Source organism: Haemorhous mexicanus, chromosome 20 (genome assembly GCF_027477595.1).
Source record: "Haemorhous mexicanus isolate bHaeMex1 chromosome 20, bHaeMex1.pri, whole genome shotgun sequence".
Classification (NCBI taxonomy): domain Eukaryota; kingdom Metazoa; phylum Chordata; class Aves; order Passeriformes; family Fringillidae; genus Haemorhous; species Haemorhous mexicanus.
In genome coordinates, this window is record NC_082360.1 from 2,761,914 (window position 1) to 2,780,853 (window position 18,940).

Genomic DNA, 18,940 nt, shown 5'->3' on the forward strand with positions numbered 1-18,940 from the left:
CTAGGACTTTTGTTTGGTTTAGAGTGAGTAAAGCAATACTCTGCTACACTTTCCTAGATAAAGCAAGGCACGCAGGCAACACAGCAGTGCCAGCAGCCTTTGTCGCCAGAAACAGGAATGATCATATTTAACAGTGCTGTTCATGGAGAGATTAAACTCGGGCTGGACGGTGAGAAGCTGTGCAGATAATTTGAAATAGATTCCGAGGCTGAAATAGATTGCTTGGCTGTTCTCCTCACCTCAGTTCTCAGATTTGTGTGCCAACCAACATTTTAAGATAACTCTGCTCTGTTTGCTCCTTGAATTGTCTGGCTGTTTAACAGGCTCTTCAAATAAACAAGGGATAATCTCAGGATTTTGCTTGACAAAGATTGCTTTGTTCAAATTTTAAAAATTCTGAATAGGTTGTTGTACAGGGCCTGGTGCTGCAATCCCTTTTAGCTGTGAATACTTTGAAGGGAGTAAACGGTTGCACAACCATAATTTCAGTTAATAAATTATCAATAATACATTCCAGTATATTTTTGAAATGCCTTCCAGCATCTGAAAGGGCCTACAAGGAAGTTGGAGAGGAACTCTTTGTCAGGAACTGCAGTGACAAGACAAGGAGTAATGGGTACAAGTTGAAAGAGGGGAAATTCAGGTTAGATATCAGGAACAAATATTTTACTGTGAGGATGGTGAGGCCCTGGCACGGGTTGCCCAGAGAAGCTGTGGCTGCCCCATCCATGGAAGTGTTCAAGGCCAGGCTGGACAGGGCTTGGAGCAGCCTGGGACCGTGGAAGGTGTCCCTGCCCACGGCAGGGGGTGGGTGGCACTGGATGATCTTTAAGGTCCATTCCATTCCAACCCCTTAACATTCCATGATTCTATGATAATGGCACCATTACCACCAGCAATTTTCCCTTTTTAAAGGTTATTAGAAACTTTTTTATTTAAAAAAACCACTGAACACAGTAGTTAGGGCCAAGAAAAACCCAGACTGGAGAGATTAGAGAACATTGGCATTACCATTATCAATCTCCAGAAATACGTACAATGATCAACTCGAAAGTGAAAAATGTTTCAATTTCCACAAATTTCAGTTCAAGCAGGCTACTACCCGTCACCATATCTCAGTGTGGGAAATAACTTTGAAAAAGTTGTAACACTGCTGAAAATGTACAGGTTTGAACTTAAGAGACCAGGTGGGGAATAACTGGCAGCCTCAACTGAGGAATCAGAGTGAGAAGGAAGATGTGTGCTAATGTCTTAACAAACAATTCGATAAATGGGTGAGTATGAGGGAGCATGGGTCTTAACATCTTTGAAATGGGTCTCAATGTCCCTATTAACAAGCAGCAGGTTTGCTGCAGAGCTCCTGAAAACTGACTCCTGAAACTGTCAAGGGTCGGCACAAGCCTGAACTTCAAAACTTTGGGGAAAATGACATGTTTACGGTGGGGGGGAAACACGTGGCAGGCGATTCGGGAAGGCTGCACCTTCCTAGTACCTCTGCGCTGGGAAAGGAAGATGGCAACAAGAGGCCGGGAGTTTGGGATAAAAGGGAGGTCCGCGAGCGAGAAAACCCCGCGGGCGTGTGGCCTCTCTCTTTATTCGAATAAAGTTGCAAGATTCCTCTGTCTCTTTTATGGACACTGGTTTTTCATAGCATGATTTTTCCATGCGAGTGCCTTCACAGCCGGGGCCGAGGCCAGGACCGGGGTGCCCTCACGGGCCGGGGCGGGGGTCGGGGCCGGTTGTGCCCTCAAGAGCCGCGGCCGGGGCCGGGGTGCCCTCAAGGCCCGGGGTGCCCTCAGGGCCCGGGGTGCCCTCAAGGCCCGGGGTGCCCTCAGGGCCCGGGGACCGGGGCTCGGCAGCCGCCGCCGGCAGAGCCTCTTCCGGCCGCTCCAGCCTCCGTCTCTGTGGTTGTTCCTCCCGCTCCTCCCTGCGGAGCGGCGGCGATGGCGGAGCCGCGGAGAGCCGGCGGGAGCCCCGAGCCCCCCGTGCAGGTGGTACGTGACAGACGGGGCCGGGCCGGGCTGCCCGCGGCGGGCACGGCAGCTCGGGCGGGGCCGGGGCTAGCCCGGGAGGGCTCTCCCGGAGGGCTCGGGACCGGCGCGTTCGGGTACACGGGGCTGGCAACGAAAGTCGTAAAATCTTCCTAAAACACTTCCTGGTTTTGTTACTTCCCGTACCTATATACATATATACACATACATATATATGTGTGTGTATATATGTATATATATATATATATATATATATGTATGTGTGTGTGTGTATATATATATATATATGCATATATATATGTGTGTGTATACGCATGCATATATATATGTGTGTGTGTATAGTGTGTTTATATATATTTTATATATATATATATGCGCATTTATTATTTAATTTATGTATAAATTAAACACATAAATAAAGGTAAATATACAACCTCTATCTCCATCTGTGCCTATATAGCTATATATATATAGAAATATAAAAATACGGAAATATATGTAATGCTCATCTAGAATGTGTGGAGTTCAGGGAAATCCAGGTCGTGTCACAATGCTCAAGTCCAGGTTTGATTCTTAGCTCTGTTTCAAGAGTCGTATTTGGCTCATAGGCCATGAAACTCCTGCTGCTGTAAATCAGCCTCAGCTAATGAAATGGTAATTGTGACTCAGATCGCTCAGATTGTCACTCAGATGATTTGTAATGCCAAAAGCGTTCGGGTACACGGGGTTGGCATTAGTTGTTTGCAATTTATCTCCCAAATACTCAAAATTACTTTGAGAGAGCTTCACACCTCTGTAGTTCACTGTTTTTGTAGCAGTCTTCAAATACAGGAAGGGCTGCTGCAAGGAGAGCTAGAATAATCATCTGTGCTGGGACTGGGAAGTAGGAGTTGGCATAAACTGCAGCAAAAGGACACTGGGAAAACCATTCTAGATTTCCTTATTCCTGCTTTTAATGAGTGCCTTAGCAAGGCTGGTGTTTGACCCTGGGGAGGGTTTGTCAGCAATGCCAGGGCTGTGGTTGATCTTGTTTTGGGACAGAAGAAGCTGATACAGTCTCTGGAGGTTACTACCAGTTGGCATTTTGATATCAGACTGTTCCTGTAAGTGAAATAGTGTCCTGGTTCATGTTTTTCCCTTCTTTGAATGGTCCAAGGAGATTGAATTATTCTGATACAGTCACACAACATTAAAAGCCAATTTATGGCTGTGCAATTGCAACTCTTAATCCAGGGTACAAATCTGGTAATGAACGAGGGAGAAATGAAAGTCTAGATTATTGATTTATCCTCAAACTAAAACTAAACACAGAATACCAGTGAGCTGAGCAGGAATGGTGGAACCTAAGAAAACTCTAGTCTACAACATTAGCAATACTCTGAGGTGTTAATCCTATTGCTGAGTACAATTATTTGTGTGGATTTGTTAATTTTTCAGGTTTTACACAGAAGTATCATCAGCCCTTCAGCTCTGGGCCTTAGCTGGCAGGTGTCCAGCTCTGCATGGTTCTGTGGAAGTAGGATTTGCTCACAATTATGTGTTTAGGAGCATGTTAATAGATTATGAGCAGTTCAGTTCAGAGCACCTCAGTGCCACCAGGTATTTATGGGTTGTTTTATATGTGCTGCCCTCAAAGTACTTTTTTCTGCTTTCAGCTCAAACTAAACAGGGAGGTCAAACATCATCTTGCTATTTTGCACTGCTGCCCTGACTTAAAACAGGAGTACACCATGGAAAAAAAGCAAAGAAGTTCCAGTTTTCAAACCAATGGCAAGCTACTTGGTGATGGCTTAGTCAAATTTTTACTAAGTGAATCAGAAAACAAATTGAAAAATAACTGATTTTTCTGGATGTGCAAAACTGTACAAGCTTATATTGCCATTGGAAGAATTGTGGAACCCTTTTTTCCTGAATTAATATGTTAGATTGATTGGTATGAATGTGTAGGGTCATATTTAATTGCCATGTCCACATAAAGAATATTAAAATCTTGAGTGAATTGAATATAGCATTTTAGAATCTCAAATTTTTGCTTTTATTTTAATATCTAAAATAACTACTATTTTGAGACAGTTCTGAAATAATCTGTTTTGTCTGTATATTGTAATTATTGGGTAATCAGTTTCACTTTTTTTTGTTTCTCCCTATGTTATTTATCTCTCTAAAACACAAATCAAAGGCCTACTTTGCTTAAAAGTTTAGAGAGCTTTTGTCCTACTTCTTTTAAGAACTGTTCCATCATCCTGCCAAAAACCAGGAGGTTCATTCATTTTAGATGTTTGCTCTTTTATTTGGCTGTGAAATGTTGTTAATCACTGTACCCTACACAGGACTGGGTTGTACCTGTGTGCACATCCTTCAGTGTCCAAAAATCTGCCTTCTGATGGGTGCACCTGTATTTGCACCTTGTACCTGTGTTCACTTGGCACTGAATTGGGAATAATTCCATCTCAGCATCCCAGTGTTTTGTTTCTTAGGATTCTCTCTTTCTTCCAGCCATGTGTTTGTGGCTACCCCACATAATGAGAAGTTTAAATTGTGTTTCTAGGGACTTCTGAGACTTTTTAGGAGTTACTCAGGCCCTTAAGTTCCCCATCTAAAAGTAATTTTAGCAGGTACAGACTGGGCTCTCCCTTTTCAAACACAGCCAGTGTAGCACCAGGCTGATTTCTCAGGCCTTTGCATGTTGTGAAGGAAATGTGTTCTCTTTTGAGACCCTGGAAGAATTCTGGGGGTTGTTGGCTTTTTGGGGATAACTAGATCAGTGATGAGTAACTAAACTTGAACAGATAAAGCCCTCCTCTCTGGTTTCTAACCAATTTTCAAGTCTTTCAGGTGTGTTTTCCTGCTGTGTGTGCACCTCTGAACCAAGGGGCTGTAGGAGGAAAGCTGGGATGGCAGAATGTGGAGCTACATCACAGATCAACTTCCAATGTGCTTCAGAGCAGTTGGAGGTGGAATAATTTTTAAAAACTTGGCTGCAGCCCGAGGGTCCAGCTGCATGTATGAGCATCTCCAATTAGGCTTGAAGAGAAATTGATGAGTAAGATTTATTCATGGAGGACAAAAGTGAGGAGGGTCTTAAGAAATGCAGGAATACAAGAAACAGGTTGGGGTGGTGGTACAGATCTTTCATTTGAGGGTTTGCTTCAGTGGCCTCTCTTGTTTCCTTGGTCTTCCACCAAAAACCATCTTGTGGGACTTAATTTAAAAAGAAGCTTGATAGAAAAGAAAGCAAAAAATAAATTTGTAATGAAAACAAAGATTATTCTTTACCTACTTTAATATTAAGATGCATTTTTTGGTGAAAGTTAGTTTCAGAAAGATCTGCTACTTCTCCTTTTTACTAAATATACTGTAAGTAAACAAAAATATGCTTCCTGACATGCATGTGGATCTCTGTTTGTTTTTTTATAGTCTATCATTTTGCCTGTTCACAACAGTGAATGCTGGTTAGATGAGTGCCTGAAGTCAGTTTGGGAACAAGACTTTAAAGGAACCATGGAGCTGTCTATTTTTAATGATGCCAGTAAGGTGTGTTTCAGACCTTCTTTAAAATACTGTCTCTAGCAAGAACTTTTGGTTCACTTCAACACACAAATTAAAATAGCTGCATCTGTGTCATTATTTTTTCTAGGATGGTTCAGCTGAAATAATTGAAAAATGGAAGATCAAGTTGGAGGAAGTTGGTGTTTCAGTAATCATTGGAACCAACAATTCCTCTCAGCCTCGAGGTGGTATGTAGCTTAATTTTGTGAGAGTTTGGTTCTTATTGCAGGCACCTTCTGATTTTTAGTTTGAAAAGTGTTTTTGTAGCCTTTTTCACTGCAATGGAAAAAAACACATTGTTTTCTAGAGCTCTGCTTGAAAACTCATTCCAATTTGAATTTGGCCCTGTTGCTTTGGGCTCTGTAGAATTTGTTTATATGTTCAAGGAAAGAACTTGGCTAAGCACTTGTGTGCACTACTCTGCAAAAGCAAAAGAATTTTGTTTAATTGTAGTATACACAATGTTGTTAATGCCTACAATTTTACTGTGGCTTTCTGATATCTGATTTATCTTCAGGAGATGGGTTTTAAGAAAAAAAAATTAAAAATCCTTGCATAATGATTTTAAAATAAAGGCATATCTTTCAGTCCAGTAAAATAGACCCTGAAACAGAAAAGAAATACCTTTTCGATATTGCTTCAATGATCAAATCAAAACAGAGGTTTCAGAAGTTTTGATGTGAGCTAAAAACTCTGACTAAAGTCCCAAGTATTCACTCAAAGGGCTAAACCAAGATGTTTAGTGAGCTGTCAGACAGGTGTATGATGTGATCCCCTATTCATCTGCATGCTAATCTGAATTATCTCCCACTGCAGGAGATTACAAATAAATCTCTCTCTAAACAGATTTTCTTTTGCTTGTTTTGGTTGGTTTATGTTTGGGGGGGGTTTAGCACAAAGTCTTCCTAAAATGTAAAACAGAAATACAAGTCAGTTGGTTTTTGGAGAAGCTGTTGTTGAGTGACAATAAAGTTGGAAGATCACAAGGGAAGAACAGTGTGCTCACAGTTTGTACTGGAGCTGTGCAACCACTGTTCCTGTCATTCTGGACTTTGTTTTAATGAGTAGGCAGGTAGGAACTGTTGGTTCCAATGTGTCTTTGAAGTTATCTCTAAAAGTCACACTTTGGAAACACTGTAGCACAGAATTTGGACAGTTGCTGTTTTTTCACTGCACGTCCTGTTTGAAGTGTGAAGCAGCTCAGGCTCATTAGAGTCTCCTCAAGATGATCTGCTTATGCAAAAGCCCACTTCTGTTCCAGAAAGTTTGCTTTTCATCCCCTGTTGAAACATGCAAATAAATTGAGAGTTTGTGCACTGAACTCATCTGCAACCTGGTTGAGGCCCCTGGCTTTATTTACTGTCATTTCTCCTGACTGTAGGCTTTACATCTGTTTCTAAATAGTTGTCAGACATAGCAATACTGAAGTAACACAGCATAACACTTACTATAAATATTTTTAGTATTTTAATACCTTTAGCATGAACTGATGTTGTTTTGACAGTGCAGCTTGTAATATTAGAACTATTGGGCTGGTAATGACAAAAGGCAGACAAGGTTTTTAAAGGGAATTTTTCTCTTTTGGGCAACTGATACAGCTGGAGTTGAGCAATGTCAAGAATTACTCATAATCCTGTAACTTTCTTCTTTTTTCTCCCCCCTCTGCTATTGGATGATCAGACTTTTCAAAACTGACTTCTTTTACTGATCAAGAAACTAAGTAGGTTACAATTTCTTAAGTCAAAGAATAATCCCAGAGGTTGTTAATTCTGTTACTTAAGATAGTTAGTAATGTTTCTGCTAATACCATCGTGTTGTGTAACATATTTTCCATTCTTATAAACATTTGCTATGACTAAAATCTTGTTCCTACTAGAGTGTTGTATCAATTGTGTATAAACTAGGTTTTAGTTTGCCAGAACACACAAGCAAGATGGGTTTTTTTTTTTTAATTTTACAATTCTGATGTCTGTTCACCTTTGCACTTCAGGAAACTGAACCTAAAATTGAGTTCCAGTTGTGAATTCCATTGTGCCATTAGGGATATGTCAGATTATTTAGATTATTGTTTGGTTTAGCATGCATTTGTCAGTGTTGGGGTAGCTGGAGACTGAACAGATCTCTAATAAATTGGGGGTGGGAGAGACTGTGCACTACTTAAATATATAATTTAAATAATAGTGTGACGTGCATAGTGCTGCTAAAAAACAAACCCATGCTTATCCATGTGGGAGACACTCTCAGGTCATCACTAAAACAAGGACACCTTTACTTCATGGTTGTTAAATTTTAGAAGCAGGTTACTTGAAATCCGTAGCATTTGTTTGCTTTTGGTGATTTACTTTCATTTTGTTAAGGACTAGGTACAACTGGAAAGAGTCTTGCCTTTAAAAGAAGATGCTTTGGTACAGAAACAATGTACTAGTCAGGCTTCACATCTTCAACTATTTACACAAGATTAGGATTTATTTCTGATTCTTTTCTAACATGTAAAAGAAAGGGGGGGAACCTTGGAAAAAAGAAAGGGTCACTTGCCTAAAAAAAGGAAACCTTTTTCTTTCCAAGAGTAAGGAATGTTAATATCTCACTGAGGCTTAAGTTTTTACGGCTGTAACCATGGTAACAGGCTCTTTTCACCGAGTAAGCAGGCCTTACAAAACTCAGAGACCTGGCACAAACATTTCATTTTGTTCAGTAGAGTAATATTAAAGAAATTTTTTTACTCATGCCAAACACAGAATTTGTTGTGGTTAAAGAATTTTTAATACCTAGTTTCTTCTATGGGGACTTATATTTATCTTCTTAATAATTTAAAAAATATGTGTATTTTCTTCTCTCTCTTTCCTCTGAAAGATATCTGGTATATGAAAAATTTCAGGATGTTTCTGTCTTAAACACAGCAAGAAGTCTTTTCCAACTCATTCTCATAACAAATACTAGATATTTCGTGATTTTATTTAAAGTGGTTTATTTGAAAATGAAATTTCAAATACTTCAGGAAGTTCATAGAGTAATATAATTGCCATCTTCTCATTGCCTTGAAGCCTCCTTCACTCTTTTCTTACAGTTTTGATTCCTTGTAATTCATTATTGTCCACTGAAAGTTGTTGAAATATTTGGGTATGTTAGTGACAGCACTGAAATGCAAGTCCAGGCCACTTTATAGCTGCTCTGGCTTCTGATAGTACTGAAGTGTTTCCAGTTGAGCAAATTTAATTCTGTCATCATTTCTGTGCTGTTCTTTTATCTCCTGCTTTACTAGGGGTAAGTGAAGGACTGGGGGTTGCTGCTTTGGCATGCCCAGGCCTGCTGACTTGCAGCAGTTGTTTCCCACTCAAACTGTGGTGCCAGGACCCAGCTCTGCTGCTCTGGCAGCTCCTGTCTCTGCCAGCTGCTTTTTTACTGCCAGTAGGAAGGAGACTGAGAGTTACTGTGTGGATGAGATTCCATATTCATAGGTCTGTAAAAGGTAGAATGTAAACATCCTGTAAAATAATCAATCCAAAAAACACACAATGAAGAGAAGCTGAGGTGAGGATTAAAGTACATGAGAAAAAATAACACAGTTAAGAGGGAGAGCCTTTATTAGTGCAGTTCTGGGTAGTTGACATAATGTTTCTTGAGGCAGTAAGAAATGCAGTCATAAGTATTTTTCTGTACTTGGACAGCTCAGCAAAATAGCCAAGGAGCACGTGCATTACAACTAAGGGAACCTTTGAGCCCAGTTAAATCTGTTTCCTGAGCTAACTTAAATTTGTAACACATAAAAGGATAAGAGAATTACAGAACTCTGCTTTTTTTTCAAATTCAAAATCAGAAACTTTGTGGATACTATTATTTAAAATTATTCTGCTCCACTTCATGGTGAGATTTTTTTGGCTTTACATTTCCAGTTTTGCCCCTAAAGAGTAAAAACCCTACAGTATTGCATGTCTTCACAATAATATTCATTTTGCAGGTCAGGATAATTTTGCTGGATTCCCTGACTTGGTTCCAAAAATACTCCAAAGGAAGCTTAAGTGTTTTATATGTGACCAAGGGGAATCCATGCAGCATTTTTCAGACTAACACTGGATATAGTGTGGGCTTTTCTTAGAATGCTGCCCAGGGCCAGAATTCAGAGATCAGAAAGTTCTCAGGTTCACCTTGTCTACCTGCAGAAACGATCCCAGGTAAGCATTCCCACCTTGGGGGTGTATCCCAGTGGTTGCTGCAGTCCCACCCTTACCTTCAACTGTGGATTCCTGCTCCTTCCTGTTTACCTGCTTCTGCCATTTGTCTGACCCTCCAGAAAGTCATCTACTTCAGAAATTAGGCTGACAAAACAATTTTCTTCTTTGGCTCATTCATTTCTTCCTGAAACTAATGGGTTGCTAAAAAGATTCATCAAGTGTCAGGAAGTCAGAAACTGAGACACCTCAGGTGCCAGTGTTGTCATTTGTCTGAAGTGGCATTTCAGTGTGGTCTCCACTGATGATACAACATGTTCTGGTAGAAATAAATCACCTTTGTGCTCTGTGTATGTACCTAATAAATCAGCCTGCTTTGGCTCCTCCCTGCATCCCCTTTACATAAATGGCACGTGAAGGTTTTGTGTTTGCAAACTTTATATGTGACAAGCACCAAGGAACAGAATTTTTTGAGTCCTCCTGAGATCCCTGATGGGAAGAACAGCAGTTTCTGGTCCTTCCCTGCCTCCTCTATGATTTGCTGGTATTTTTTAGGGCTTCAAAGATGAATGTGTGTACAGCCAAGGGTTTTCAGCATCTGTTCTTTGCAAGGGGTTGGCCTGGATGACCTTTAAAGGTCCCTTCCAGCCCAAAGCTTTCTGTGATTCTACAAGCTGAGGTTCTGGATATAAAACCTGCCCTCTTCAAGATACACATTCCATATTAAATCTTTGGGGAGAGCTGCCAAAAGTACTCTTATTGCACTTGATTGTAGAATTCTGGTACTCACTCAGAGAAGGTGACTGACACAGGCCTCCTATTTCAATATTCACAAATTACTTTAAATATGGAAGAATCTAGTACTTTATGTAATAATGCTTTTTGTATTTTCTTTTCATTTGCTCCACTTTATTGAGATTTTAAAAGCTGCAACAGTAAAAACTCCTCCATATTTTTATCTTTGCTTTCTCAACAGTTGGATTTGCTAAAAATCAAGCAGTAATTCAGAGCTCAGGAACCTATCTCTGCTTTCTGGACTCAGTAAGTTAATGCTTTTTGTCTAACTTGGTTTTGTCAGTATAATGCGTTCCTTTTTAATGGAGTTGCTGATTTGCTGTAAGACAACCTGCTTAAAGGAGTTTGTTTAATGTGTTGGTTACTATTTATGGCTGTAAAGTTGTATTCCAACCTGCAGAAAGCCTTACATCATTCTTTGATTCTATCAGATTTCACAAGCTGCTGTGAACAGGGCTGGGCAAGGTTGGTATTTGGGTGTTTTGAGGATTTTTCTTTCCCACATTCTTCAGAAAATTGTATTGATGAGAAACTAAGAGCTAATCTACTGGCTTTTTGATGTAAAATAGGAGAAGTCTCACCTTCCAAGTTGAATTTCTTTTTTCCTGTCCTTTGTTGAATATCTTCTGTGAAGCCATTGAGCTCAGTAACCCGAAGATAAGGATCTCACTCGGTGCAGCTGAATATGCAGGAATGGTTTCACAGAGGTGCCCAGCTGAGCACAGGAGTGGGGCCGTGTGCTGGGAGCAGGCAAGAAGAGCAGGACCTTCAAGGCTCACTGATCTCCTGTAATTTCACCTGAAGATTGATTTTTTTCCCCTCTGAATTGGAACTAAACTATGGGGTAGGGTAGTACAGGTTGAACTGGCTGCTGACAGAGTTTTCAGCGATAATTCAACTGAATATTATGATTGTGCTTGTTAAAATGTGTTTTGAGAGCAGGTATGTGAACTCTATTCACATTCTCAGGTTTTAATTAGGGAAATCCTTCAGTTTGCAAAGTCCACCTGCCTTATCAACTTGATGGAAGAAATTCTTTTTTGTTCGAATGTTAAAATATTGTGATTTTTGTGATGTATTGTTAGTCAGTGAGATTTTGCATATCTAAAATTAAAAAAAAAAACAAACCAAAATCAGGGGAACTTACTTATGATTTGCAAAATTTGGATATTCTAGGCTTGCACAGGGCATTCTAGGGAGTCTGTGGGATGAGGAATGTGTGTGCTTGAGCTGGCTGAAGTTATCTGAGTCCACGAGTACATGACTGAGAAATTAATCTACTCTTGTCCCATGAAGCTTCATATCTTCTGTCACAAGTATGTATATCATGATGCCCTGAAGTAAATTATGGGTTAGTCTTTCTTTTCAATCCAGACAGATCTAGTTGTTTGAAAATCACTGGCAGTAAACTAGAAAATCAAATTCTCTACATGAAGTTAATTCATATTTTCATAGTGATTCTTCAGAATTCTCAATTTGTTATTTACCTTATATTAAAATCTTCCTGCTGCTGTGTTGTTTCTGTTGGCTGACTATTGCAGGAAAACAAAACATCAGGGAAGCAAATTACAATTATTAAGGAATCTAACTGGTAATGATACTGTATTTCTGCAATATTGTCATTAGCAGAAGTTTATATTTAGTATTATCAAGGATTACTTGAAGTGAGTTGAGGATTTCATGTTTTACAGTGTGGATAAGCTTAGGAGAAGTTACCAAGATTTTCTGTTCTGTGCACTTCTATTGCTTTTTCAAATCAGAGGCATTCTGGACTATCAGAAGCCTAATCTTGTTACAAAAGAAATATTAAACACCTGGCATTACTTAAATGTATTTTCTGCTGTCTCCCCTTGTGACTACCGTGTTTTGCTGAAAACAGATCAGAGCAAATAAAATGGATGTGGAAACTGCTACAAGTCCAACACTTGCTCAGTGTTTTGGCTGTAGTTAGTAAATGTTGTGTGGTGGAAGCTGGGGCACAGATGTTGCCAGCTGTTTAACAACTCTGCTTCCACACACCACCTACCTTCTTCATTTCAGTCACCAGTCCAGTATCCAGCTCTCTAGGAAGGAATGTTGATATCAGCCTGTTGGAATGTGCTGCAGTAATGCCAAGGAATTGACCTTCAGAAGTGCAGCCACAATTTCAGGTTTGCTACAGGTGGATGTGGAGAGGCATGGAGCTGTTTGTGCACATTACAAATAGGTGGAGAAATGCATCCCTGGCTTTTTGTACATTCTTTGCTTTCTCTGTGAAGTGGAATGAGTGGATGAGCATATTTGGGAGCATCTTTGGAAATGCTGGCTCCAGCAAGGCTGTTTCTGCTTGCCATTCCAGCTGGAGCCAAGCTGCTCGTGTTATGTCTCTCAACACAGATTTCTGAGGACAACAAACTGGGAAGAAATGTGGAAAAAAAAGGTTACAGGTCTCAGAACTGTCAGAATTTGATCAGCCTTTCTAGTATGAAGTGGCAGCTGTTGGACTAACAGCTCTTGTGGAGTTTTTTTACTCTGGTTGTTGTTACAGATTTCACCTCCAAGCTACTGAGGCATTTTTTCCTCTTTGGGAAAACAAGTAGAAAAATTGGAGCTGCTTAAAAATTTTTTCATAATATGGGAAAATGAGGGCTAATTTTGCAAATATATTTCACTGTTAGCTTTTATTCTTCAAATTGACTGCAGTTATGACTTTATCTGTCAGTTTCATTGTACTGTAGCTGCAGTTTGTCACTTCTCTGGGGTGGTGCCATCTTTGTTAGAAGCATTTACCCCCTTGCAGCACAGCAGAGCTCTTACACTAAAAATTCTGCTTTGAGCTGCTGTTTTCATTGCCATGCACATAAACATGCCTTTACTTGTCTGAAACTATTTCTTCAAACAGGATCGTGCTTTCATTTCATCCTAATAATCTGTGGAGTTTCCAATTATTTCAGGTTTCTTCAGTGTGTTGTTGGAGAGATCCTTACTGTTAAAGAAGAAACATAAAAATGTGTCCTTTTTTGACCTGCAGTGTTTCAAACCCAGTCATAATCACTTGAGAACTTAACCTGCTTGTTTTAATCTTTTGAAAGGCTCTGTTGGCAGTTTATAACAATTTCAGGCAGTTCAAAGATATGACTTTAAACCATGTTCCCACAGTGTCACTGCTTGCTAATAGTCCAAAATGCCATGGGGACACTGGTAAGTTTTATTCACCAAAAATGAGGGTGAACCACAGCACATTTGTCATTCCTGTGATGGAATTGGCAGCTGCTGACCTGTTCCTTTTGGTTTGGGAGATTGGTTTGCATGGTTTAAGTTGGGAATGGTAATTCTTAATTGCTGTGTGCATAATTGCTTAATTTCAAATTGCACATGTTCCTTGAGGTTCAAATTCAAGCCCTCCTCCTTGAGGGGGTGTTGCTAAAGGCCTTGGAGGAAGGTGGTGGGACCTTCTCTAGCCAGCTGTGTCAGGCACACTCAGTTATAAACAGATTATTTTTCCAGCCTCTGTAACTTCCTGGGTTTGGAAGCATAGATTTCCTCTTAGTTGCCATTATACATTACAGGCACTAATAAACTTCTGAAATATTCCTCCTCTCTTTCCAATTATTTTGCATTTCATAGGAAATGAAGATGTGATCAGAGTTCATGTATTTCCTTTCTGCTGTTGTTTAACATACTGGTCCTTGGGAACTTCTCCTCTGATTTAAAAACTGAAATAAGCTGTTACACAAGTAGCAGGTGTGGATATAGTGGTGAACTCCATTACCAGAAGAGTTGTCCATGTTTCCTAAGCACTAATGAGCCCCAAAAAGTCAAAATACGAGTGCTTGAAGACATCATCCCTATCATTGTTTTGCAAAGATGTGTTAGTATTAAAACCAGATTAAATGTTTTTGTCTGGTATGAAATGTTAAATGAAGAGGCAAACCTTCAGAATTTGGTTGCCAAAAAGTCAAAATACGAGTGCTTGAAGACATCATCCCTATCATTGTTTTGCAAAGATGTGTTAGTATTAAAACCAGATTAAATGTTTCTGTCTGGTATGAAATGTTAAATGAAGAGGCAAACCTTCAGAATTTGGTTGCCATTACCTCTCCCTACATGTTTCTTCATCTATTCAGTAGTTAAAGAGGGCATTTGGAATCACTGGGAAATTTTAACTCTTGTCTGGATTTACTGGCTTTGCTGCTGAACACCTTGGGAGTTACCTGCTTCACTTGGCTGCACACACATCATTTTTCAGTGATCTATCAGCAAAAATCAAGGTGATCTCCAGTGACCACAGAAAATCAAGATATGGAAAGGCATGTGTCTGCATTTGTTGAATAATTGCACTGAGGTGGGAGCTGCTTCTACAGCCAAAGTTTCCTGATCAGCTAATAGTGATGCTTAATTAAAAGGTTCCATTAAAAAGATAGTCAGGCTCATAAAAGCATCACATAGATCTTTCCATGTAGACCTGTTTGTTGCTTTGCTCAAACACAAGAAATATGCTCAATGCAGTCAGCTTCTTAAATTTGAAATGTTTTCTTTGTTGTCCCCTTCTTTCTCAGTTTAATTTGGGAGTAGGAACAGAAAAGTAGCATTTTTTCTTACAATCTTGCAAGCACTGACAGATGATTAGTCCCAGGTGATTTGTGGGTGCCATTTGAGTGCCTGGTTCCAGTGAGTTTGATAGTGTGGGGCTGTTCAAACAGCAGCCCCTGGAGAATTGCCTGGGATCAGGGTATTTCCTTCAGCAGAGCTGTTGACAGGCCACTTTTTGGAGGTCCCAGGCATTTCACTTTCCTGGTTCAAGGAGTTGAACTGAACAATAGCAAAGAAAGATTTTCCCTCTAGTCTGAGCAGGTGCAGGATAAATGAATGGACCATTTGATGAATTGAAAGATTTTGGAGATGCCATATTGTTGCTCAGTGAGTGAAACATTCCTCCCGCTGCTGCTGCTGGTTGTATTTTAATTTAATAGCTGTGATGGGAAGAAGGTGCTGTTGTTATGGGAGGGAAGTCTATCAGCTCCCAATCCTTTTTTTTTTTCATTTTGAGCAGCCAAATATGAAGGAGTTTGGAAAAGCAGGAGATGCTGAGTCTGTAATGTGAGCTTAAGAAAGCACCTTAATACTGACCTATAATGTTTTGTTTTTTGTGAACTTGCCCTCGGTTGCAAAAAGTAGATGTGTATTGTGCATTAAATTGTATATTTTGTTTTACTTTCTCAAGTGCAGAAGCACCAATTTTTAAGGGAAAATGATGAAGTTACCACTGTGGTAACTGGGGACCCTGATGTGCTCCACACAGCCTGGCTGAAGGGGCCAGCTTTTGTATTCCAAGTATATGATTAGGGAAGGCATGCATTTATTTAACATTTATTTTAAATTTCTTTTCTTTTGTCCATTCTTTTCATGTGAGAAATTTCTCTTCATCCTGTCAGCTGTATAGCTGCTAGGGGACAACCACTAGAGACTTCCATGTGAACAGAGAAAACTGGATTTTATTGTAAACTTTGTTTTGTTAAAATTATTTTTCAATATAAGTCACTGCTACTGCTGTTATCTTCCCTACCCTCACCTAGGAAACAGAAACCAACTAAATATACTTCCCTCTTTTTTATAGACCCTTTTTTTTCTGTCTGAAATGAGTCAAAAATCATTTGGAAAGTGTTTGCCTGATTACTGAGGTTTTGTTCTCAGTGTTAAACCAAAAAAAACCAAAAAGATGACCAAACTCTTCCTGTAGAAACTGAAGTCTGGCAACGCATTTGCTGAATTCAATATCAGAAGTGCAACAGCTTTGATAGAAAATTTGTGATTTATTGTGTACTGTTGGGTAAAATATCATACCCTCTTAGTTGTTTAATACTATAGTTGCTAAAATTCCATAATTCTTTTTAAGGTGCTCTTAATTTGTGGTACAATCACTTTGGTTTTACTCATTCAGATTTACTTAGGTTTTTAAATACCAGTCTTAAATCCATCCAAGTTCCCTAAGATTATTTCATGATAAATACATTTATAAATGCATGGTTACCTTTCCAGTCACCCATAGCAAGGAATCTGTCAAAGTTGGATTTTGCAGTTACTTTTCTGATACCAACCTGAATCCAAAAAAGCTGAATGATGGTCTCATTTCTGTCTGGGGTGTGATTTATATTTTGTGCTCATTATTATATTATTATGATATTACTCATTCGTATTATATATAGTATTAGTATATACTAGATATAGTTTTATTATATTACTCATTGTTATAGTATTTGGGATTATCTCCTAAACTTTTATATTCTTTTTATTTCCCATCTTTCTTTCTCCTTCCATGAACTCAGAAGGTATCACAGAGCCATCCAGCAGTGCAGTGTGTGTGTAAAGCTGCTAATAAAAAATGAGACAGAATTATTAAAGGAAATACAGGTCATGCAGGGTAAGAGTTCATTGAGTTTTCCAGCATTAGAGAACAAAGCTGTATTAATAAAAAGAGGCATTTAGAAGTTTTTGTGGTTATAGTGCCCCCTCTTTAGCTGGAGTTTACAGAATACTGATGCTCTCTGATAGCCTAAGCCCCAGATCTGTGAGTTTTGCCAACAGCATCAAACTGACCCAGTGTTTTCTTAGGGGAACGGGGCCATTCCTGTCAAACTGGGTGGTTATGAAAACATGACATCGACCTCTTTGGTGCATAGGTTATTTTGATTTGGTTTGAATGCTTTCCATGCTGATTTAACCTTTTTAAATCAAGTATATTATTTTTCATCTTTGAGAATGTGAGAGTTCTTTCTGTTCTGTGGGATCATGAACAGTGAGATTTTTTAGCACAAGACCAAATGTTGTATCTTGTAAAAGATGAGGGTTACATTGTTCTGAGCATTGAAATTCCTTGCTTTTTGGTGGATTTTCTCATTTTTTCCCTTTTCCCTCCTTTTTTATCCCTTTTTCCCCCTCCCCCTTTTCCTCTTTTTTCCCTTTTCTCCCCTTTTCTTCCCTTTTCCCTTTTTTTTCCCTTTTTTTCCTGTTTTCCATTTTCTTCCCCCCTTTTCCCCCTCTTCCTTTGTATTTACCAAGAAAACATCTAAGGACCCATAGCAACTTGTAAAGGAATGAACAAAGTTCAGTTAAAATATATCTGCTATAGCTTGTATGACAACCAGGTTTTAATTCACAAAAGTCAGCTCTGTATTTGGCATAAAGAAAGAGGATTATGTTTTTCTTGTGGGAAATAGGGTAAAGGTTTGATGGGAACACTTGCTTGATACTGGAATTCTGGTGCTCAGTTGATAAAGTGGATGAGGTGGTAAATAATATTATTGTAGTTTTGAAGTCATGGGAAATCTGAAGGGGTTTTTTGCTCTATTGGCTTTGAAAATCAGGAACAGCTGTCATGTTTATGACTAAACATATCCTAAATGCAAAATACAGAAAAATGCTTTTGACAACATAGTCCTCCCATCTTTTATAAACTTATGTGTGGTAAGAGTCCGTTTTATTATTATTTTGTTTTATCTTTAACCTTGAATTGTATTAAATAGTTGGACCTACTTCTGAAACATTTTTTATCATGCATGTTTTGATAAAACTACAGGGGCACCTTTATAGTGAGGTCATTCAACTCTTCAAGCTGTAGGTACTTAAACACTAATATTTTTTTTCTGTTGCTGTTGACTTGATGGAAAGTTTTAATGTGAAAGTGGTTGGAAATTCAATATTGAGGGATTGTGCTTTAATAGGAAAATCAGAATGATTTCAGTGTGAGGAACTGTTAAAAGGGTGTCTGTAGAACAGGAATTCATGGCTCCTTTGAATTATGTTTGCCTGATTAAGTTTATTTGGAAATACTCTGAGAAGAAATAGGCTGTGTTAGCTTTAACCAGTATCTAAAAAAGGCTGATTCTTTAAAAGGGGGGAAATATGGCACCAACATGGAAAAGAATATAGGTAGAAACCTCAAGGGCCTAAATTTCGGGAGGAAAAATTGTGCTGTAATTTCTATAAACTGTAAAATTACTGTCTAGAAAGGATTTAATTTTGTACAGGAAATAATATAAGTTTGAAAGGAATCTCTCCTAACAGTTCAAGGCAGGATAGCAAATTTACTGACTTTTCACAAAACAACCCATCTTTTTGTATGTAAATAGAACAGATCTTTATGCTACAAGTGGAAGAAGTGCTAACACAAAATTTAAATCCAGATGGTGTGTCTTAAAGCCAGTGTCAATGCTAATGCATTCTATGAGTGTGGGTACTTCCCTTTTTTCCTTTTCCTTAGAATTTTCTCATTTCACAAGTACTGGGTTTTGTGCCCATGAAATATGACATATTTTTAGATCTAGAGACCAAAGGCTTTTCATTGTCAGTGGAACGAGGTACAGCCAGATTACAGAGAACATTTCCTCACATTGCCATGTCTCAGATCTCATGGCTTTAACTGAGGGTAGTTCCTTGTCCTCACACTGCCAGTGCTGC

General features: G+C 39.0%; 1 protein-coding gene across 15 annotated transcripts in view; it reads left to right on the forward strand.

Annotated features, from left to right (window-relative positions):
• The first annotated feature begins 1,883 nt into the window (after positions 1-1,883).
• Positions 1,884-18,940, forward strand: part of B3GNTL1 (UDP-GlcNAc:betaGal beta-1,3-N-acetylglucosaminyltransferase like 1) — a 108,044-nt gene continuing 90,987 nt past the window's right edge. For 10 of the 15 annotated variants that reach the window (XR_009488902.1, XR_009488901.1, XR_009488904.1 and 7 more), the window contains exons 1-6: positions 1,935-1,994; positions 3,429-3,590; positions 4,819-4,945; positions 5,409-5,525; positions 5,629-5,728; positions 10,686-10,750. Coding sequence is in view for 10 of the 15 variants with exons in the window: in XM_059864306.1 (XP_059720289.1) it covers positions 3,541-3,590; positions 4,819-4,945; positions 5,409-5,525; positions 5,629-5,728; positions 10,686-10,750 (459 nt within the window). In the remaining 5 variants the exon portion in view is untranslated. Of the gene's footprint in view, positions 1,995-3,428; positions 3,591-4,818; positions 5,035-5,408; positions 5,526-5,628; positions 5,729-10,685; positions 10,751-18,940 lie in introns of those variants that run through there. The other 5 variants (XM_059864310.1, XM_059864307.1, XM_059864305.1 and 2 more) reach the window with 4 other exon arrangements.